Here is a 23,112-nt window from a genome sequence, read left to right as displayed (position 1 = left end):
AAAGTTCTTCATGTTTCTCGTGCACGGGAGAGACCGGACAAAGCGCCGTTCCTTCGCCTGACCCCAGTTGCTCTCGTCCGTTCTCCCGTACCACTGTTCTTTTATTGAGGTTACATGAATATGCATCGGTTCATTAACATATGACGTCTACATACACACAAAGAGTACCTTGCCTGTGTGTGTGTGTGTGTGTGTGTGTGTGTGTGTGTGTGTGTGTGTGTGTGTGTGTGTGTGTGTGTGTGAGATCCAGATGTGACCCTGTGAAGACTCCCCAAAGCTGGTGCCAGGAGTCTAGCGGTCCATCTGAACAAAAGGCTCTTATACTTAAACAGATATACGTGTGCTTGCTATACCATAAATCAATAAGAAAAGATACGACCTCTCCTAGGAGGTGTGATCTACGCTGGAACACTCTGTAGAGGGAGTGAACGCCCTCCCCCTTCATGCTACACAGAGCTGTTACAGACCTCCTAGGATGAGACATTCTTTCAATCTACAAATGATTATACACCTCTAAGCATATATGGTTAAATATTTCTAAGCATAAATGACAATCAACAATACAAATCTAACAGTAACAGTGATCTACCAATTTAATATTTGTGATGTATTTAATTTTCACTGAATTACTTTTTGTTGAATTCACATTTATTATGACAATATGTTTTCTACACTTTGCTGTTACTGTTTTTGGCTCAATATTGACTTAAAAATAATCTCTTTTCCTATTGCAGCCGTCTGCTTGGTTCTTTTATTGAAAGAAGGCTGTTGTTGTGCCGTGCTACAGAAATAGCACAAGCTGCTCGATTCAGTGTTTATGAATGGGCTTAAATCTTTGAAGACTAGTATAAATGTTTGGTGCAGTCACATCAAAGCCACATTAGATAGATCAGACACAGAAGTGTAATTCACATTTCAAACCGTCTACGGGTGAAATAACCGCTGGCGATGCCCAATGCCCGGGACCTGACAAACTTTCTAAGCTTCCGGGCGAGCAATTGAAGCAACAACCAATGAGAGAGCAGGATACCGCTGACTGACACATGACCCGACAACCAGAGCCTGGAACTTCCACAAGGGATCAGCCGTCAGCTTCAGAGTGATATTCAATAACACTCCGGTGGTTTCACCGCGAACAAATGGGTTTCAGGTGTGACGCCTTGTGGGCACAAAAAATGTCCAGTTAGTGCTTCTCAAACGTTCACTGCTGTGTGTCACATGTGAGTAACTTCGGACAACCTCCTGACCCAATTTTCCTGAAATAGTCCAGAGGTCATGTATGAAAACAGCGTCAGTGAGGTGGTTGTTACATTTCTTCACACTAGCTGCACTCGGCAGCGTTAGGAAGGTTTAGTCTGCTTTTATGGTGAGAACATAAGAGAAATGCTCCTTTGGGCCTATTCTGTCAGAGTACTGTACCGTGGGTGTACTGTGCTTTAAACAAATAACTTGTTTTCTAGTGAAATACTAAGTACATCCCACATTTCTCTGTTTTCCTGCAAGCAAAGGTTGTTACGCTCGTGTTAAAACATGCAATACATTCAGCATCCTATCCACTAAACTGCAGCACCTTCAGAAGCCAACAGTATCTCCCACACAAATTATTTTTAGACATAAAAACGAAAGAATATTTAAAAGAAAAATCAGGGAGTAATCCGATCCCTGCTGCACGTTTCTGCTTGAGCTTCACATCGATGTTGGACAGAGAAAAAGCTGCAGCCATTGGAGAAGATTTCCACATCAGTGACGAGATGCCAGCTGAGTTTTAAAGTAACACCAGAGGCAAAAAATTGAATAAAATAAAGTAAAATCCTACCTTAAAAGTGGGAGACAAGTAGTTCTTGAGGAACCAGAACTTGACGGGAGTTTTGGTGTGCTTTAGAACTGACAGCATCATGATTCTGAGAGAGGAGGAGGACAGTAAAAAGACTGGTGGCAACAGAACTGGGAAGAAAAAGACTCTAAAATCAAAAGTATAAGGAAGAAGCAGGGATGTTCGCTTTCAAGGATTTTTGGCTGACACAACAATCCCCTTTCTTTGCCTGGTCACATCTCTGACACCCACCTGAGGAACCTCTCGTACAGATGCCCCGAGGCCACAGAGAAGATGTTGATCGTATCTTCCTTGTCCTGCTTAGGCTCTTCAGTCTTGCCTCCACCCGTGAAACCTCTGAAAGACAAAATGAAAAGCGATTATTTGACAGTTTTGAACATCTGAAAATGAAAAATGAGATCACTGTTTTGAGCTGCACCTGGTCAGAGAATTCCAGAAACCAGTGTCGTTCTCCTCCGTCCCATCACTCAGCAGCTCCTCGCTGAACTTGTCTGGCTTCTTTTGGACCTGATCAACACACAATCATAACTCAGTCAGTCACAACATACTGTGGGAGGAGAAAAGAAGAAAATCAATTATTCTGTTTAAAATATGAATCAAATATCATATGATGTGGTTTTGATTCAGGACTGAAACTTACACAAAACATTAGTGGTTGAGTTTTTACTCTGACTTAAATTTTGTATTGGCTTTAAGATCACACGAGATCGCATGTTCACATGTTGCCATGAGTTCAAGAGTGCAATTCTCGATATATTAAGTCAAAGTGCTTCAGGTGATTGCTTTCTTACACAGCTTTGCTCTTTGGGCACATTATCAAAGCTAATGCTAAGCTAATGCTGCGGCGATGTTGCCTTCAAAAACACGAGTAATCCACAGAGTCTCAGGACCCTCAGATTCTGGGAGCAGAGCTACAGACATGGGGTGGATACTGGGCCAGATGTCATATTTATGAAAGACTTTCACAGTAGTTTAGTCACAAAAGCTTTTCATCTTTTTATCTTAAATTTTGGAAATAGAATTGTAGACAACAGACAAGTATAGTCTCTTGTTTGTGCTGTTGTTGGTTCACCAATTAGCCACAGAGAAGAGCTAACAACAAAGAGCTGAAGTGATAAACAATGAAGTTTTCAGGATAGTCACTGTCTGTACTTTTCATGCAGCATCTTCCCTCTCGGTCACGGCAGGTTTAGCGCCTGCTTCTGCCAGAAGTTACTTCCTGTTAAAGGGGTTTTTTTCCTTCCCACTGTCACCAAGCGCTTGCTCATAGGGAGTCGTCTAATATTGTTGAGTCTTTAGATTACAATATGAAGTGCCTGTCGCTCCCTTCCCCTCCCAGCACACTTGTCAACCAATTAGCATTCAACCTACACAAAGCATCAACCACACCTATTGTTGAAAACCTCTCTCCTGCAAAAACCTCCACTCATAGACACAACAGCAGGTCAACAACCTGAGAGTAAAAGCTGACAGTGTTGTTGGATTTTACCTATATTTTTGCATAGGAGATGAGACTGTATTTACCACACAGGGGTCAAGGGGCATAAGCAAGACCTGGAGTGAAGACATTGTTCACTCTGGCAGCCAATATTACAAAAACTGGCATGCGTTGCTTGTGGCTAACCTTTAGAGTAAGCACAGTGAGGGAATAAAGGTCGACTGTGAGGCAGCTGCTCCTTCTTTGAGGAAGGGCCAAACAAGCTGTTTGGTGGGCATTATGGAAATGTGTTACACAGTGATGTAGATGAATGGTGGAAGACAATTTTGAAGCATACTTTTGCAACTTCTCAGAATTTTTGAGAAGACGAACACAAACAAAACACTATAAATCCCACTAAAGCCCAAAACTTATAATATGGGCTTTTTAATGTGAAAAACAAAGAGGTGAGAGAAGCTTAATGTGTATGTGCTTTTGTCTGTAGTTGAAAAATGCACTGGCACGTGGGCACATCTGTCATATGCAAATACCGCTTCAAAGTCTGATTTTACTTTAGTCATCTTTGCACAAATTACATATTTATTCAGCTCAAAACGGCTCAGTTCAGACTGCAGTTTCTGCTTCTCGTTAAAATTTATGAGAAACCTGAGAAATTGAGCAGTCTGGATATTCTGCTCACCAACTTTCCATCCTGGATTTATCCAGCTAACAGTGCTGAAGGGCAGATTCCTGCCATTGCTTCTGTGCTTTTGTGCCAGAAAGACGTCACTGCATTGCAAGTGAACCGACCTTGACTTTAATGATTCTGCTCTTGAAATTGTTCAGCACGACTACAATGTCGTCCGAGTCCGCTGGAGAGTCTGTGCCGTCATGGCTGCAACAGAAGAAAGAAATGATAATGAAAACATTAGAAGAGAGAGTTTCAGATTAATTTATAAAACCAGGAGCAAAGAGGAGTGGCTGACATTTCATTTATATGTGACAGAATATAGCCAATTCTGCACATTATTACCTGTAAATCTTGTAGATTTCATCAGAGCGCCCTTTCCTTAGCTTCAGGATCCAGGCGCCTGGGTTGGCTTTGAGCTGAAAGTAACCCTGCAGAGCAGAACAAAGGAGATTTACAATTTCAGGCTGAGAGAATATTAATGTCTAGGAAAGTAAAAAATATGTTATTTATCAAGTAGAAAAGCATTAAAGTATAACAAATCAAAGCTGTGTTATAGAGAGGGCCGTGCTTTGAAGCGATTACCAGGTTTGCCATGACGATAGTGTCCACGATGACGGGCTCAGACTCGGTTCCCAGGGTGAACTGAAGGCCACGTGGAGGCTGACCCGAACTGACGTCAAAACAATGGCCCTCCAACAAAAGGTGCTCCAGCTCATACTCTGCCGCTACAATATTCTCCACCTGCAAACACGGAAGCACAGCCAAGGAAAGTTTACTTCATGCAGCCCGATATCAGCGCCCAGGGGCTCCACAGACACACATTAATAATGGTTCCCAAATTAGCTGAAGGTCTCAATGAGGACTGGACTCCAAAATGTTCAATATATAAGCTACTTATATTATCTATATGTTGTCCAGCCAGGTGAGTTACTGAAACAGCAAAATTAAAGAATTAAAAACAAACAAACAAGCAACCCTGCCTAAAAACAGATGTACTGCTGTACCTCCTGCAGGTAAATGTTGTCCAGATCATATCGAGTGTGCACAGACTCAACCATCCAGCTCTCGGGAGTGTTGAGGTTTAGAGTGAAGAGTGGAGACTGGGGCATGTCCAGGAACTTTGCTATAGGCCCAGGAGAGAAACTACCATCAGCCTGAAACGCCACCTCTGGCTCTAGGACGTAACGATAAAAACTGGAAGACAAACACACAAGCAGAAAGCAGGTGAACTTTTATATGGTGGAGGAGTCTTTATACCACGTCCTGCCTGCTTTAACAGAACAATCCTGACTTATAGTAAGTGCCATATGCACATGAAGCAACATCAAAAGATTCAGGAACGGTAACAACTTGTTAGCAGATGTCCATATTATTATAAACCTGCATAATAATATGATATTTGATGATTCTGTACTTTAACTAAAGGATAAATGAAAAGTGATGTGGGAGAGGAAATAGAAAGACCATGAAGGTGTTACCAGGATGTACAATTTCAGCATGGAGTACAGAAACTGCTTGTTTTCTCACCTCTTCAGGGGCATTTCTGACAGCTTTGACTGGCAGTTCATGAAGACACGCAGGTTGACGTTTACCAGCTGCTTTATAACCTGCAGGAGGCGCGGAGAGAAAGGTGTTACACAGAACAAAAGCAGAACACGTTGGAAATAAATCAACTGGACATACAAGCATGATGGATCACAAATTCAAAGGAGTTATCACAGATAACCTACCAGAAGAAGAGGAGCAAGTTTCTGAGCTTCTCTGGTTACTGGATCTACCACGGCAACAACATCAAAATATACATCTCCCTCTTTGGGACGAATCTTCACAGCACTGCCAGCAAACAGCAAATCAACGAGAAAATCAAGCAAACAAAACCTATTTAAGATCCTCCTGCTTTCTCCAGAAAGAAAAGCAAACAAAAAAACTTTAACCGACCTCTTCAAGGTCTCCCTTCTGAAATAAACCATCAAATCACCCTTGTGAAGTACTCACTTTTTAAACCTCTCAACTCAATAAAGAAATCTTGCTCATCTGATTTATACACAGCTGTACCTGTAGCGGTCATCTGCAAAGCCATACTCCACACGGGCTTCTCCTTTAGGCTGAGACGAGAGCAAAGCGTCCACCTTCATCACAAGGTCGCTGGCCCTGAGAAAAATGAAGTGTTAGCGCGACAAGAAAAGTTCATCTGTAAACTTCTTCTTAGAGGAGCCTGAAAATACCTGTCCTCCTCGATTCCAAAATTCTGAACTTTGCTTTTGATGCGCTCTCCAGAAGTCTTTAAGATGATGCTCTCCAAAAGCAGGAAGTCGTCCTGGTTAAACACCTCCGCCTCCTCCAGCGGACCTATGATCTGTCAAGAAGAAAACAAAAATACTGACTGAATAACTACAGCAAATGTGGGTAGATGGACATTTTTGAAATCAATATAAGCTATATTTGAACCTATACAACATCTAGGACAGGTTTAAAATTTCTGACTCACTCTTCCGTTGCTGATAACTGCTCTTTGTCCTTTCTTCAGTTTGAGCACATCTCGACAGTAAGCAGCGTGGGAAAGCAGGAAGTTGAACTTGGAAGCCTCATACGCACTTTTAAACAGTGACAAATCCATACCCTGAAGAAAAAAACATAGATATTTTTGTAGGCAGCTGACAAAAGGACAAATTAGGAGTAAAAAAACTAGGATGGCTTAGTGCCTTTGCACTAAGCCACTAAGCCATGATCCTGTTTAGATTCTGTGTGTAACCCTCTCACCCCGACAGCAAACTCGCCGACGTCGACACCCTTCTGCAGGGCCGCAGCGGTCTCTTCTTTAGCCATCTTTGTGATGAAGTTCTTGGCATTATTGGCAGTTTGTGTCTGCATGGCGGACCAGATTGCTCTGGTGACGCGGGTCGTCTCAGCAGACACGTCAGCTGACGGGTTGTTGATCATCCCCAGTCGGACGTTGTTGCTGGTTTTCTGTTGTACAAGAGGGGAGAGATGGTAAGCTTCTGCAGGCTTTAATGTTCTGACCGTCTATAAGCTAAACTCCACATGAGTATCACTGTAAAGGAAACTATGATACACAGAGTGGACAGTCTCAGTTTTAAAACTGGTTCACCTCTTTTTAACAAGCATGTGCATTTATTTGGTTAATGTCACAGACCACATTTCATTGCTTTGCATCCGTGTTTTTCTTTGTGCGAAGGAACACAATTACTTTTTGGCATTCTGCCTTTTTGCTTTTCTCTCCTTCAAGTTCTACAACAATAAAGTCATCACTCTTGTGTCTGCACGCAATGATGCTATAGCGAGCTGCACATTAGCCTAGCTGTGTATAAAAGTCTGCAGCAGCCACAGGCTGCAGAATAAAAACATCAAGTAGTAGCTTTATGTGGTGGTTAGGTCACATATCCTTTGTGAAAAAGCAACTTTTGGAAGGTATCAGAATTTGTTTTATACAGTTTACTTGACATCAAAAATTGTATAACAATTATTTTAAACACAGCTCATTTCATACCATGTGTTTGATGGCGTCATAAAGGAGCTGGCGTCCTGAGGGTTTGTCAAAATCTCCCACTACCCAGAAAGTCACAGGACGAATGTAGGCATCATCTGACAACCACAGAAGAAGAAAGACACGAGGTAAGAATAAACAACCACAGTTGTGCTACAGATCAACTTCAGTGGTATTAATGGTGTTGGCAAACAAAGATAATACACTCACTGGCCACTTTGTTAGGTACGCCTGTTCACGGTTCATTAAGTTCAAATTTATTTATAGCCCAATATCACATATAGAAGTTCAAACAGCTTCACATAAAAACATCAAGGATCAAGGTCACTTATATCTAAAAAAAACAAACAAGCAAGCAACTCATCAGAAATACACACACACACACACACACACACACACACGCACACACGCACACACACACACACACACACACACACACACACACACACACACACACACACACACACACACACACACACACGCGTTATTTACCATACAGACCATAGGAATAGAGAAGAAAGGTCATTTAAGTGACTTTAGCCATGGGATAGTTGGTAGTGTCAGACATACTGGTATGAGAGTTTCAGAATCTGCTGATCTACTGGGATTTAGAGAATGTAGTCAGAAAAAGAAAATACTCAATAAGCTGCAAATTTCTAGGTGAAAATGCCTTGTTGATGCCAGACGTTGTTGGAGAATAGCCAGATAGGGTAACAGTAACTCAAAAAACCAAGTATGCACTATGCAGAACAGATTCTCTGAATGCACAACATGTTGAACCTTGAAGCATATGTGCTACAGCAGTGGAACACCACACCGAGTGCCACTCCTGTCAGCTAAGAACAGAAGCTACGCCCAATGAATCAGGATGTTGCACAGCTCAAATCATCTCAAACTGGTTTCTTGAACATCACATGACCGCTCTACTCAAATGAGCTCAATCCAATAGATCACCTGTTTGATGCCATCGTGTTGATATGGACCAAAAACCTCTGAGACTCACTTCCAGCACGTACAAACAATTAAGACAGCTCTGAAGGAACCAGCACTATCAAGCTGTACCTAATAAAGTGACCACTGAGTGTTAAAGTGCTGCTCTCTGCTCCAAATTTTGCTTCCTTATCACACCGTTCAAACTTTTCATGCAGTTTCTTTGAAATCATACTGGGTGAACTATCATGCTCTCCCACTGGAACAAACAACGTTATAGTGAGCAGTTACATAAACAAATTTTGGTACTCATGCTTGGAGACTGGTGTACAATTATCACATGCATAATTATTAGTCATTTGTGTCCTTTGAGAACTGAACACAGATGGAGGAGTGGTGGTGGATTCACAAACACGGTGCCAACAATGTCGTTAACAGAAAACTGAAAAAAAGAGCAAGTGAGTAGGAGGGGGAATAATGTGGAGAAAAAGGGTGATTACCATGCCTGTTGGTGGTGGTCATCCCTGATGCAGGGAATTTAAAAACACATGAATAAGAGGCGGAAGTGGAGGAGGAGGAGGAGGGGACAGAAGGAGAATACACCAGGAGAGAGTTTAGCTTTGAAATTTTTTATCTTCACAAGTAACAACAAGAAAAAAAAATCCACAGGCATGCTTTTCTACTCAGTGATCAGATGCCAGAGTGCTCTTACCTTTCTTTGTCATATAGTTCATGCTGTTGGCCACAGCTGTGTTCTTCTCTACTGTGTCTAGCGTTGAGAAGCGAGCGTAGTCATCTATGAAGTAGTTATCTGCAAAACGAGATGAAAAAAAAGGAGTAAAGTATCGATTCTGGAGCAAATGTTTTTATAATATACAAACTTTTGATTACATCATATCTGTACTGCAAAAAACGCCAACAAAATAATAATCATCAAATAAATAGAAATAAATAGTAGCAGTAATGGTTGAAGAATATTTGGAAAACTAACTGTGCTTCTACATGAAGCTTTGAGTCATCCATGTCACAGACAGCACATTAGTTTCTGAGGATGATCTAAAAAAAAATTGAAATTTAAGAAACCCTCATACTTACTGGTATCAGACAGATCCAGGTAGGTTCTGCTGGTGGACAACACTCTGGGGTTGATTCGAGGAACAACACTGGGCTGGTTCATGATGAAGTCGACGACATCGTGGTCTGTAGCCAGCTCGCCCTGCGAGTGACATGAGAGGAAACGTGCGAGGTTAAAGTAAAAAGTCAGAGTCGTCGCTTTAGCTGCAGAGCTGACAGTCATGCAGGAGGTCCTTCTCTGCAAGATTTCCCTGCTCACAGTTTAAAAAGCACTTCTTAAATGTTAATGGCCTTTTCACTGCAGTTACGGGTGCTTGTTTAGAAAGTTTTCTCTGAATAAGTTTGAGTTAAACATTAAAAAAAAGAAAAGAGAAAAGGTAGGTAGGATGACTAATGCTATGCTGACCAGTAAGACTTCTATAGCCACCAAAATAAATGCTGCTTGCTGTGTTTAAATTCCTTAGAAATCCTTTGAAAGAATCAATTCAAAGATTTGGCTCCTCTGTGTGATGGGCTGACATTAAAAGAGGAAAAATGACAGATGGCATGCTCACAAAGATCCTGCTGAAAAGAGAATTTGTTTTATGACCTCAAAGACAGACAGTGTACTTTAGCAAGTTTACTTTATGGTGGCTTAACTTCTGCCTTTAATTTTACACTAAGATTTTGTAGCAGGTCCAGGAAAGAAAAACCTAATTAAAAGAAAAAGGACTGACAAATAAATATATCTTATGAAGTACTTTTTAGAAAAAACAACAACACATTTTTATTGTTAAAAATGAGAATAGATTTGAAGTTTGCTTGTGAAATTAAGGCAAAATGCAGTTTTCTGCATATTGTTCAAAATAATACAAATATAAAATATCAAAAGATGAAACTGAGATATATTATTGGTTGTTTTGAATTAAAGTCCAGCAACAGATTTTTTTTTTAGAAACTGTGACTGATGCTCTAAAACCTGTATTTTGGAATAACCCTTAATAAAATAATGATATGGCAGATAATGAGCTTTTATTGTAAATGTGATTGTAACTGACCAGGTAGACGGCCCTTTGGTAGAATGAGGTGGTCTCCAGGATTTTCTGCATGGTGACAGTTTCCAGTTCATCCGGGTCCAGCTGTTCACGCTGGTAAGGTATCCCGTTGTACATGACCACAGGCAGCGGGCCTACTCCTGTTTGCTCATAGTATGCCCGTCCTTCCTGAAAGGGAAGAAAGAAAGAAATGTTATCTGGTTAACCCTTAATTATTCGGCTCTGCAGTCAGTTTTAGGTGACCACTTTAAAAAGGCTGTTCTATTTCTCTTTTAGAACAAAATCACACTTAATATTCTTGCATCTAAAAACCTCTTAAATACATGATACTATTGTACAGTTGCTGCAATTCCACCACATCCCAAATGTGCTCTACTGGATTGAGATCTGATGACTGAAGGTCATCTGAGTACAGTGAACTCATTCTCATGTTCAAGAAACCACTTTAAGATGATTTTATCCTACTGGAAGCAGCCATCAGACGACAGATACTCCACGTCAGATTCCTTTTCTTAGCTGACATGAGTGTGACGCAGTGTGGTCTTCTGTGGTTGCTGCTTCAAAGTTTAACATGATGTGCATTCAGAAATGCTCTTCTGTATACCTTGGTTGTAGCCAGTGGTTATTTGAATTACTGTTGGCTTCCTATCAGCATGAAGCAGTGTGGCCATTCTCCTCTGACTACAACAAGGGTTTTTTCTCCTGATGCTCACTGATTTTTTTTCTCTCCTCTTTTTTCAGACCATTTTCTATAAACTCCGGAGATGATTGCGTGGGGAAAATCGGAATAAATCTGCAGTTTCTGAAATACTCAGAGCAGTCCCTCTGCCACCAAAAAACATCCCTTAGTCAGAGTGACTTAAAATAATCTTTCTTCCCATTTCTGACGCTCAGTTGAGTTGGTGCCGTGTGATTGTCTGCTCAGATATTTGTGTTTGTGAGCAGTTTAATGTGTGTACCTAATAAAATGACCACTATTCATCCACTGATGAATTATCAAACTACTCTTGAGTTGCTCAGTTATCCTTTTATTCTGGTGCTACATACAGCTCTTTTGACTGTAATTGTACACTTAGATTTGCTGTGTTAATAAAAATGTAATTTTAGATTAATAATATGAACAGAAAAAACATCCTGCTCGACTCACCTTCCTGTTGCTGTCATAGCTGGAGTCGGCTCCGAGGACACTGCTGACTTCGACGTAGGGAAACTTCTTCTCCAGCACTTTAACTACATCCCCGACACTCAGCCGACCACCAACTGGCACACGGTTAAACATCTATAAGAGGGAGAAGAGAAGAGAACGGGATGAACAAGTGGGCAAGGCAATTTCATTTGTATAGCACACTTTCAGCACAAGGCAATTCAAGGTGCTTTACATGATTAAAATAAAACAAAAAATAAAGCATAAATCACTATAAAAGTAAAAAACAAGAAAACATTTACAAGAAAGCATTTACAATAAAACAATAATCAAGACAATAATTTATATTAAAAATTAAAAAAAACATATAGAGAGCCATAATAGGATCAGTTACTCATAAGCAAGTCTAAATAAGTAAGTTTTAATTTTAGACTTAAAAGAGTTCAGTGTCTCTGCTGCTTTGCATTCTCCCGATAGAGTATTCCAGATGTGAGGAGCATAGAAACTAAAAGCTGCTTCTCCATGTTTAGTTCTGGTTCTAGAGACGGTCAATAAACGAGAGCTGGAGGACCTAACTGATCTGGATGGTTTGTACCATGATAGCAGATCCCTAATGTACTCTGGTGCTAACCCATTCAAGGACTTATAAACTAATAAAAGCACTTTAAAAAGTCTATTCTCTGAGCTACAGGGAGCCAGTGTAATGACTTTAGAACTGGAGTAATGTGCTCCATTTTCTTGGTTCTAGTGAGAACACGAGCAGCAGCGTTCTGAATCAGCTGCAGTTGTCAGATTGATTTTTTGGGTAAACCTGTGAAGATACTGTTACAGTAATCAAGGTGGCTAGAGATAAATGCATGGATGAGTTTTTCTAGGTCTCCTTGTGTCATCAGTCCTTTAATCCTAGAAATGTTCCTCAGGTGATAGAAGGCTGACTTTGTTATAACTTTTATGTGGCCCTGGAGGTTCAGGTCTGAGTCCATTGTTACACCTAAATTTCTGGCCTGGTCGGTAGTTTCTAGTTGGACCAGTTTGAGCTGATTACTGATATTTAATCAATCTTTTTTGGGTCCAAAGATAAGTCAGTTTTGTTATTGTTCAGTTGAAGGAAATTATGAGACATCTAGTTGTTAATTCGCTCAATGCATTTATTAAGAGTTTGGATAGGTTCAACATCACCTGGTGACATTGAGATATAAAGTTGAGTATCGTCTGCATAATTGTGGTAGTTAATATTATTGGTGGTTATAATCTGGCTTAACGGGAGCATGTAAATGCTAAATAAGAGGGGCCCGAGGATGGAACCCTGGGGGACCCCGCATGTGATTTCTATATTTTGTGATGAAAATTGGCTAATTGACACATTTCAAGTTTCTATTCTTAAGGTAGGACTTGAACTAGTCGAGTGCTGTACCAGAGAGTCCGGCCCAGCTCTCTAGACGTTCCAGTAATATATCATGATCAACGGTGTCAAACGCCGCACTAAGGTCCAGTAGTACCAATACTGTGGATTTCCCACGGTCAGTATTTATACGGATGTCATTAAACACTTTGACAAGGGCTGTCTCGGTGCTGTGGTGCCTACGAAAACCAGACTGATAAATATCAAAGCGGGTGTTCATTGTGAGAAAGCTGTTTAACGATAAATGGAAGATTAGAGATTGGTCTGTAGTTTTGCATTAATGTGCTGTCTAGGTTCTTTTTCTTTAATATTGGTTTGATAACTGCTGTTTTTAAGGCTTTTGGGGAAGACACCTGATAGGAGGGATGCGTTAACTATTTGGATCAGGCAAAGAGTAACAGAGACACAGATTAGATAAAGTCTTACAAAGGTCTTTTTCACTTCCTAGTTTCTGTGAACAATGGACTCACCGACATGACGGCTTCAAATGCATTCTGACTGTCCACCTCTTCAGTGATGTAGTTGTAGGCTCGGACGAGTGCCACACCGGCATCTTGCATACCATCTATGTCGTCTTCATCAGACACCACAAACACCAGCCCGATCCTAAACACAAACACGGAGCAAGTAAGCTTCCAAAAACAGTTAAAATGCAGAGCGTGTGCTGCCTGCTTCATCAGTATTCAAACAAACTGACCATCCCAAGATGCCACATGCAGCGCGGTATCAAAGGTCTTCCAAACATCCCTGACAAAACTCTTAAATTAAAAATGGATTTTTAACTACACATTTCTACTGACTACCAATGCTCTGCAGCACCTCTTTTATTTTATTTATTTATTTTAGTTTTCTGGTTACTGTACAGCAATAAAAAAGTGATATGTTGTGCATTCAAATTCATAAAAGCTGATAATTAATTCCCAAGAAAATGTCCAAAAAATGTATACATCTTGATGACAGAAACACCAACCTGAGGGGTATATTATTAGCATAAAACATCTCTGCGACGCTCAGCAGTTCTACAGTGTTCTCCTGGGTCGGATCCAGAATGATCACCTGCAACAGATGCGTGTTAGCATTCATCAGAAAAGCTTCAGACCTATTTGGATTCACAGGGGTCTGATTAATAAACTGCGCTCTTACCAGATTGTGAAAGTTCTTGCGGATCTGCCTGATGACTCCAGGGAAAGTTGGTCTGAGCAGCTCCTGCACGTTGGAGGGCCATGAGCTGTACCTGTAGTCGGTCTCCAAGTTGTTAATCCACTAAAAAGGAGAATGCAGTGAAGAGGAAATGGTTTAAATTAAGTTTAAAAACAAGAATGAGCAGACAAGAGCCAACAAGAAATTACTTTTCACTGCTAGCGGAAGGAAAGCACAACGATAATTTTGGAGGGCTTGAAATGCCTCCAAATTTTTTCAAATAGAAACTTGATTGCACAACAAAAATCTTCCAAACACAACACATTTCTTTCCAAGCTTATTTTGGTTAAGTCCCTCATTTGCTGCAGCATTCAACAGTTAGTTATTAGGGACGTGTGTGAACACGGACACTCTTACACTGATGGCCGGGCTGCGGATGTCGACGGCGTAGTCAGAGTCGGAGGGCTGGACGTTGAGCTTCAGGATGTCGTGAATAAAAGGTGTCTCGATTAGCAGGGAGCGCAGACCCTCCATCACCCGGGCCTCGCTGCGCAGCACTTCAAACACACTGCAGGTAGCAAAGGACAGAGGCGAGTTAAGTGGTGCAGTGTGTGTGTATTGTAATCAAGAATTTGAGCGTAGCATCTAGACTGCCTTATTATCTGAAAGAGATGTATAAGTAGAGCTCATTATTTTCAGTTTTGATCTTGCTTATTTAAATCATTAAACAGCAGGTAAGATGTGAATGTGAAATCAGATTTTAAAAACATGACAAAGAAAAAGCAACAATCTCCGTTATTATACAGTCTCACTCTCAACTTATTTTATCGATTGGTCGAGCACAACCTATTAATACCTAATACAAGAACTAATTTTTGAATATTCCAGTAAACCCAAGAATATCACTTGGGTACAGTTTTCCATATGGAAGCATTTGCTGCTTCTGTGACTATCATTCAAATCTTTTCATGCCCCGTTTTAGGCCCAGTTGTCTTAACATTCCCAGGTCTTAAGAGCCCAAACACACGCACACACACAAAAATCTTTAATTTAATTTTACTTTACATTTTGTTCTAAACAATTGTTAAAGTATATAATCAGTCAAGCTACGGTCTTGACTGATTATATACTTTCATTTGCAAAAGGTTAAAGCAACACAGATGCATTTCTGTGCTGTAATTACTGCAAATTAGATGCTCAAAATATGGCTTTTTATGTGTACCTGAAGATGTCCTGTGCGTCCAAATCTATATGCAGCCCGTTGATGAACAGCGCTGAATCCCCGGGCTGCAACCCCAGAGTTCCTTTGAAAAACTATGGAAAGAGAAACGTCAATATGACTAAATATCCTGTTTGTGTCAAGCTCCCCATTCAACACCAGCTGAGCTGTGAGGCAAACAACATCAAAACCAGCCATCATGTAGTCAATTATACTGTAAAACTAGAGGCAACAGTCAACACAAAGCCACAACGAGTCACGTTGACAGCTCTAAACAAGCACTGACAACTCTGTTCAAAATCAGCCTGTTTAGAGCAATTAAACCCCACACTAAACAAATCTAATTATCAAAGAAGGGGTGTGTAAATGTGTGTGAATATGTCTATGAGAAGAGACCCGCATGTGTGTTTGTGCGTCTGCACAGGCAAAAAGAAAGCTCAAAGTCGTTCTGGCACAGTCAAATCTCATTACAGAAAGACAAAGACATCAGATTAATCATACTCCAGACATTGCAATTACAACAAGACATGATTAACACAAATATTGTTCATCCCACTTAAATTGTGTGAGTGTGTGGATGCATGCCTGTGTGTGAGAGAAAGACAAAGACGTGTCTGTGTGCGAGCAAGTGCACGTGTCCAAACTACTTCAATCAATAATCATTTCTCGCTGTAGGACTCTGCGCGCCTGCTGAATGAATCACCGATTCAGTAATTAGGACGTTTGTCTGCTCAGCCCCACCATCAGCCCGAACTCCTGTCTGCACACCAAGATAATGTGAGCACAGCTTCAGGAGAGGAGACCAAGCAAAGGAGAGAGAGAAAACACTGACAAGAAGAAGGGGTGAGTGCCTATTCCACTAACAGGCGAAGCAAAACACACATTGTCAAAAACTGAATGCTTTCAAATCAGATGATGTTTACAATTGATCACAAAGTAAAAGGTAAAACAAAACCAGGAGGGGCAGTTTCATTTTGAGAGACAAAAGCTACTTGATTGTGGATGTTTGCAATAATGCTGTATGTCTCGGTTCGTCCTCTTTAGTGGATTAAATTGGTAAACAGCTAAAGCTAAATTATCCCTAACCACTAGAGGACACAGTCTGCAAGATTAAAAGAATAAGGATCCTCGATAATGGAAAGACAAACATAGGACAGATGATGAAATCGAGCAGTTTGAAAGCAGATGATTTAGTCTTAGCCACTGAACTGCTGAGCTAAAAGTTAATGATTCAGGCTGATCAAAACTCAATTTTAGAGTTTTTTTTACTCTCACTTTGTGAGGGGCAGCCAATCACAAGAAATACTGCTTAAAAGGGGAGCAAATCTATAGGGGAAGGAGCTAAAGCGACGTCTTTCAGACAGCGGATGAACTGAGCAGCTGCACCAACGCCCACTATAAGATTTATAAAGGTTATTTTGAACTGTGAAGCATACAAAGCTACTCCAGGGAAGCCCAAAGAATAAAAAATTTCTGATGGATATGAAAAGATCTCACTTTATGCCAACGAAAAGGTCTTGGAGGCACAAAAGAAGGAACCAGAATATCAATGATGTAGCAGCTTATGATCCACCAGAATTCACAGGTTATTGTAAAATGTAAAGTTCTTAATGAAAGGTCTAGGTTTTGTTGTAACTGGTAAAATCCACCGAGAAGTCAGGGAGGATCACAAACAGCCATAAGGGGGACAAATTAATCTTGTTTCACTAAAATCACACTAATATTCTTTAAAGAAGCAGCAGATCTTGTGAAAACGAATATGACCTTCATCTTGCACCAATTCTTGTGAATTGTGGAGATATGTATGGACAACAGATGCTTTGCCATCACATAAGCCTATCAGTCCTTCGATTGGATGAGTCAATAAAAAAACAAAACAAAAAAAAGAGCCTTGTAACAGCCTCGTCATCCGGTCTTTGCAAGAAGACAAGAAAAGCTTGTGTCCTAATGAGATTTTTATGTGACATCAGTATTGTTTTTTCCCCAAGTCACACAGCAAAGACGTATGACATCAGAGAGAGGAATATAAAGACTAAAGACACTGACACATCGTGTTGAGGTTGGGATCGGAGGTAATGTTGCAAAAATTAAGTCAGCTTAATTCATGTTGTAACAATTACATGTGGTTTCTAAACCTGAAAATACCTGAAATGATCAAGTCATTTAGTGTTAGTCTAACAAGCACATGAAGGCCTATTAACTGCATTCATGATGTTAAAAGAAAGTGAAAGAGACTAAAGGGTTCATTTTCATCTTTAACCAAAAGCAGAAATGTTTTCATTGTGTTACAAAAGGGCAAGTGGGAAAAAATAGAAGATGATCAAACATGTACCTTTTGATTCTCGCCAATCTCTTTACGGATCTCCGAGTTGACCACAGTTTTAGTGATTGACCTGGGAGAGAAAAGGAAGACTGAACTGTGAAACTGCTGACTATCCAAAATCTACACAAACCAAGCTTCTTATTGTAGTTACTGCTCATGTGTGTGTATCTGTGTGTGTTTTCGTTTCTCCTCTACCTGGCCTTGGTGGGAAAATTCTGACTGAGGTCTTTCATAACATTGAGGGCATCAACAGCAGGAGCAGCAAGAATGCGAGCAGCTGTCTGGAAACTCAGATCTGTAAAAGAGAAGGTGGGTGGATGTTCAGGCAGGCGATGAGGGTCAGAATGGGAAAGAGATGAGTGGAAAAATTAGTAAGAAGAACAGGAAACACAGGAAAAGAAGAAAAAAGAAACAATGATCATAATTAGAAGACATGTGAGCACTTAGACATAAAACAAAGACAAGGGCTGCTTCAAAGATCGTTAACTTACTCTTGATTATTTAAAAGGACTAAGGCTATATGCTTGCAGCTCTGTACAACACAGACATTTCATATGGGCAAATTACGATTCACATTAAAGTGTCGATGCTGAAATGTTTGTGTTGAGCAGGAATAATGTTTATGATGTTCGCCACCTTAAATTGATATAAACGCAGATATACTTATCATCACGTTAATTTGTAAGTGTGGAAAAGATAAAGGGGTGTATGGAGCTTTGGTGTGCAAGGAGGGAAGAGAGCAGTGAGGATTATTTCAATGCAGTGAGCATCTCTGTAATGGTGTTGTAGTCTGTGTGATTATTAGCCTCTGGAGGTCTCCCTCTCTTTGTAAACAGGCTGAGCTAATGAGCCCCACAGGGTTAGGAGATAAAGACAGACGCCCACATGACAGTCTGACAGTCGAGTTCAACCTCCTCATCTCCTCGGAGCCTTTATTTGCCAAATATAAAAGCAGCCGAACGCTCACATCCTGATTACACCTACTGATAGGCTGACCTTTTACATACGGAAGCGTTTTCTTTAAGAAACATAAACATAACAGATGAGCTGGAGCCAATATAATTTTTTATTTGCTCGATAACATCAAAAAGAAAATGACAAAATTAAAAAGTATATGTGATTGCATCTGTGAGAGTGAGTTTGAACTGTTAATCAATATATGATGTCATCTTAATCAATGCTTTTATATTGCTGCAGACAAAGCTTTCATGTCTTCAAGGTATTATGGCTCAAACGCATCAAGAGGACAGTGATCGATTGCAGTCGTAGATCAGAGATCGATACAGATACATTTTCAGCTGCTAGTTTGATTTACAGGTGGAATGACATCATGGTTAAAGCAACAGAAGACAACTGGAGAAGCCAATGTTAATTTATTTTCATTTATTCCTGATCAAAGGGTTGTTGAGACAGAGAATAGGAAAGCGTTTTTAACTTTCTAATAGTTCAGGAAACTCCCATGGTTAACAGATGATTTAAACAAATACAGTATATGTACGGTGCTAGCATGTGAAATTACAGATACAGTTTATTTTCTCTCATATAATACTGTTTTGAGGTGGACCCATTTCTTGGTCCACCTGTTTGACTCGCATTAACCAGTCCTCTACCTATAATGAAAACTACTACCAACTAGTTGGTAATAGTTAAGCATATTGGGCATTTTTTCTATTTAACACATGTTAGGAAATCCCAGAAAAGACATGGGCTTCTAGGAAGCACAGGCTGACTGCTTTTACTGTAGGCGGCGATTATGTTTTCTGCTGTCTGTAGTCACTCCCCAAAGGCCCATTCTGTGCTAGAACAAAAAAACCTTGAAATGATCTTTTTTTTCCCCCATTTGTGGAGTAAGGAGGGTATCTTTAAAATGATTGTGTAACGAGATATTCCTGTGAAATTGTAAGAACGTCAGAGGACGCTCTGGGTCAGCTAACAATTGATTTGAATTTAATGGGTATGAGGACATGGGATTTTTCCCATCGGATAATTGTCTTTGTCAGCCATAGCTATGGAAGTAATAGATAGAGAACGAAGTTCAAGTCCTGCAGGTATATTTGCAGGATCATAAAATTGATTCTCTGAAAAATTAAGTCACAGGAGCAATGCCCACAGGTGTTATCTGTAGATTAAGAGGGCCTCACAGTTTATTTTCTGCTAGCCTGTCAAGATGTTGACTCGGTCAGTTTTGACAAGTTTGTTTCATTGTGCTGTATCATTATTTATTTACACGTGTAATACCAGAAACAGATACTTCCTTACAGAGCCTGTTCATATTGTCAAAACCAATCACTCAGAAGGAAACTGCAAACACAGAAAAATCTGCTGATGTCTGAAATAAGACAATTAAATTTGGAAAGAGGCCCACCTTGCATTTGCCAGACTTTCAGAGGTGCCATCTCGTTGGTGCTTTCAACTAAATGCTTCCTCAATTCTTTAAGCTGTTCCTTGAGCTCCGGGTAGAGGGTCCTAGTGAGAAAGATGGACAGAATGCATGCATCTGTTAAATGACTTAAGTGCTAATTAAGAAAAAGTTGTTGGATTCACAGATTGATTTGATTATTTCTGGTTAGTTGAGCACAGATGTGGTCGGTGCTTCAAGACAGGAGGAAAAAAAAAGAAAAAAAAAAAAAGAAAGGCTTGGCTGAGAGAGTGTGGTGCAATTCCTGGACCTAATCCAAGCTTTGAATTTTTATCATAGGCTGACACAGAGTCACTCACTTGAGTTTGCCAAAAAGGAATCCCTGAACCTCATCCACTGGATCATTCTCTCCGATCATTGTAGCATTCACCTCCGCCCCTGAAACCACAATCAATTAACTCGATTTTCAAGTCAGGACTCCTCTGGGATTACAACACTGTGGGCATGTGTGTATCGACTGTGTGTCTTCCTGTGAGTATGTACACCTTGGACTTGTGTGTCATCCTTTGCTTTGTACTCCTGGCTTTTGATGGCCAGCTCCACTCCATACCCGGACAGATACACCTTCTTTCCTCTTGACTTCTGCAGAAGAAGAAGAAAAATAAGAAAAGATGGGACATCACATGCTTATAATTGTGTCACACACAGAAAACGCTTAATTGCAATTAATTGCATTTGCAAACAGATTAAAAGACACAGTTATGCTAACCTGATGACAAAACAAAAAAAATTTTTTTTCTTAATGTAAAAAGCTCTGTGAACATTCTTGTGTTCCCACTTGTAAAAAAAATAAATCCCACTCACATTATAAATGCATGTGCTTGCTGACTATCTTCCATGTGCAGACAACCAGCTTGCTAAGTACTTAAGCCACTAACTGTCCCTGGTCTGGCCCCAGAGCTATATGCACAGAGTAAGAGTTAAATGTTACAGCCTTTCTAGTGCCCAGGACTTCCTGCCTGAAAGACAGATGGTGAGAATAATTTAGCATAATCAGGGGGAGGGAAAAAAAGAAAAACACTATCAAATGGATTTGCATGTGAGGGGAAAGTAATCCAACTTGAGAAACTTGCAGTCTAGCATGAGGAACTGGAGAAGCTCTTTTCATCCCAGGTGTAAATGAGGACCGTCTTAAACTGCAGATTTTTTTTTGTAAGACGAGGATAAAACACGGGAGCCCAAAGTAACTTTGGGATTTCACCACATGACTATAAACCAACTTACACTTATAAAACTATTCCTGACATGGAAAACATTTGCTTTATTGATAATTTCACATACCGGTAGTAGTGACCTAAATACGCTCAATCTCAAACTATCTATTGTGATCTTCTCATTTAAATTATATTAGAAGTAAAGCAATTCTTACAGGCAGGTAGTGGCGAAGCACGTAGGTCACCGAGCCTTCATTAACTTTGGATAGAATGACTTGGTGAAGCTTCTGGAAATCTGCCGTCCCAAACTGGGCGTAAAGAATCACAACAGGAGCATCTGGATTTGAACCTGGGTATTTATGATCACCTTTAAAAAGATATGGCTTTGTCCTGGAAGAGAGAAAAAAAATTTAATCTTAATAATATAATTCGTAATCCTTTTGCTTTAGATGTATGTGACTTTTTTTTACCTTTGAGGTGCACTTTTTAGGAGTGCCTCTAACTTCTCTGCATCACAGGTCTTCTCTCCGTGGATGCTCAAAAAAGCTGAGCAGCCAGAAGGAGGAGGCTCAGTGGACGCTATCTAAAAATATACACCCAAAAAGCATAATCAGTACTAATATCATCCTACTCACATGTATGCTCAAGCCTTCAAAACAGCTTTAAATTGCCCTGCTGTTACCTGTTGGAAGGAGTGTACTGTTGCAGAGTAAGCTCTCAGTGAGAGTGCGAACTTCAGCATGTTTAACTGGACGGAGCTGAGCAAGGCACTGGCTCTCTTCATGATCAGATCATAGTAGGCCTGATCTGTGTCTGTGTGGGGACAGCAAATGTGCACACGTAAGATTTCGGTGTGGTCTCGCCCCTCCCTAGAGGACCTATTACCCTTCATATTTAATTACTGTAATCTATATTAAATAGCTTTGCAGAATTCACAATTCAGAATAATCCTTTTTTATGTTACACTGGGCTGTGAGGCAATAACCACAGATCTTATCTCGCTTCAGGGTCACGCTCCCTGCAAGCAAACTTTCTTCTAATTCGCTGGGCCTCACAAACGGAAGGTCTGAACAGCAGGTGGACGGGGCTGCTGTGCTGAGAGAATATCTGTTCTCACTTACAACATAAGGTGCCATAATCAAAAAAAGGAGAAAAAACTGTGTTCAGAGCAATCTGAAGCCTGAGTTTTCACTGGGATTACTTGCACAAGCGCTGACCTCAATATCGGAAAATCTGACCAAATTTAATATGAGTAACCACCACTGGTACAGTATATATAATAAAGAGAATAAGGAAAAGCATAATAGGTCCCCTTGAAATTGTGTTACAGCAGTTCTGGTCTAACTGAGATACACTTTTTATTGTGTTATTGCTCCAACGAGTATGTGGCTAAAACCCCGACAATGCAATTACTGCCAAGATGCTGCATACACATCATAAATTCAGCTGCTCACAGCGCAGAAACTAAAAGTGAAATCTTGTCCACAGAGTCCAAAGTTTTACTTTACCGTCATGCTCTCCTTCTATGTTTTGATTGGCCTCTACAAAGTCCCAGAACTTCTCCTGGCTCTCCTCTGCCATGAACTCACTGGGGAAGGAGAATATGAAAGTGGCGGTCTCATAAGCTGGAAATGCATAGTGTCAGCTACTGCAAACAGCACAACACCTAAAGCCCTTAATTATTCACAGTCTTCCTCAAGGACATATCAGTGAGACAGAAGTGTAGTTTAAACTCACTTAGAGGACAGTCACATGAATGACCTCAGAACACTGATTTATCTATTATCTCCTTTTGAAATGTAATTTATATGTAATGCAGCCAAAGT

The 23,112-nt window shown here is 40.4% G+C and overlaps 1 protein-coding gene across 4 annotated transcripts in view; it reads right to left on the bottom strand.

Moving 5' to 3' along the window:
* The window catches only part of uggt1 (UDP-glucose glycoprotein glucosyltransferase 1), a 32,860-nt gene that overhangs the window by 3,846 nt on the left and 5,902 nt on the right, over window positions 1–23,112 (bottom strand). For 3 of the 4 annotated variants that reach the window (XM_026151289.2, XM_080293887.1, XM_080293888.1), the window contains exons 3-35: window positions 22,795–22,874; window positions 21,969–22,099; window positions 21,757–21,869; window positions 21,502–21,676; window positions 20,618–20,714; window positions 20,432–20,510; window positions 20,079–20,179; window positions 17,909–18,008; window positions 17,723–17,783; window positions 15,394–15,485; window positions 14,589–14,739; window positions 14,175–14,294; window positions 14,002–14,087; window positions 13,502–13,637; window positions 11,633–11,764; window positions 10,489–10,653; window positions 9,473–9,593; window positions 9,090–9,188; window positions 8,878–8,901; window positions 7,451–7,545; window positions 6,703–6,909; window positions 6,431–6,562; window positions 6,168–6,298; window positions 5,998–6,093; window positions 5,673–5,775; window positions 5,470–5,549; window positions 4,947–5,136; window positions 4,525–4,683; window positions 4,285–4,370; window positions 4,062–4,146; window positions 2,253–2,341; window positions 2,066–2,170; window positions 1,817–1,901 (exon numbers count right to left, since the gene is read on the bottom strand). In XM_026151289.2, the coding sequence (XP_026007074.2) occupies window positions 1,817–1,901; window positions 2,066–2,170; window positions 2,253–2,341; window positions 4,062–4,146; window positions 4,285–4,370; window positions 4,525–4,683; window positions 4,947–5,136; window positions 5,470–5,549; window positions 5,673–5,775; window positions 5,998–6,093; window positions 6,168–6,298; window positions 6,431–6,562; window positions 6,703–6,909; window positions 7,451–7,545; window positions 8,878–8,901; window positions 9,090–9,188; window positions 9,473–9,593; window positions 10,489–10,653; window positions 11,633–11,764; window positions 13,502–13,637; window positions 14,002–14,087; window positions 14,175–14,294; window positions 14,589–14,739; window positions 15,394–15,485; window positions 17,723–17,783; window positions 17,909–18,008; window positions 20,079–20,179; window positions 20,432–20,510; window positions 20,618–20,714; window positions 21,502–21,676; window positions 21,757–21,869; window positions 21,969–22,099; window positions 22,795–22,874 (3,706 nt within the window). The remainder of the gene's footprint in view (window positions 1–1,816; window positions 1,902–2,065; window positions 2,171–2,252; window positions 2,342–4,061; window positions 4,147–4,284; window positions 4,371–4,524; window positions 4,684–4,946; window positions 5,137–5,469; window positions 5,550–5,672; window positions 5,776–5,997; window positions 6,094–6,167; window positions 6,299–6,430; window positions 6,563–6,702; window positions 6,910–7,450; window positions 7,546–8,877; window positions 8,902–9,089; window positions 9,189–9,472; window positions 9,594–10,488; window positions 10,654–11,632; window positions 11,765–13,501; window positions 13,638–14,001; window positions 14,088–14,174; window positions 14,295–14,588; window positions 14,740–15,393; window positions 15,486–17,722; window positions 17,784–17,908; window positions 18,009–20,078; window positions 20,180–20,431; window positions 20,511–20,617; window positions 20,715–21,501; window positions 21,677–21,756; window positions 21,870–21,968; window positions 22,100–22,794; window positions 22,875–23,112) is intronic. The other variant, XM_026151290.2, reaches the window with a different exon arrangement.

This window comes from Astatotilapia calliptera, chromosome 19, assembly GCF_964374335.1.
Source record: "Astatotilapia calliptera chromosome 19, fAstCal68.1, whole genome shotgun sequence".
Classification (NCBI taxonomy): domain Eukaryota; kingdom Metazoa; phylum Chordata; class Actinopteri; order Cichliformes; family Cichlidae; genus Astatotilapia; species Astatotilapia calliptera.
The sequence above is the reverse complement of the archived record's forward strand: the minus strand, read 5'-3'. Positions and strand labels throughout refer to the sequence as shown.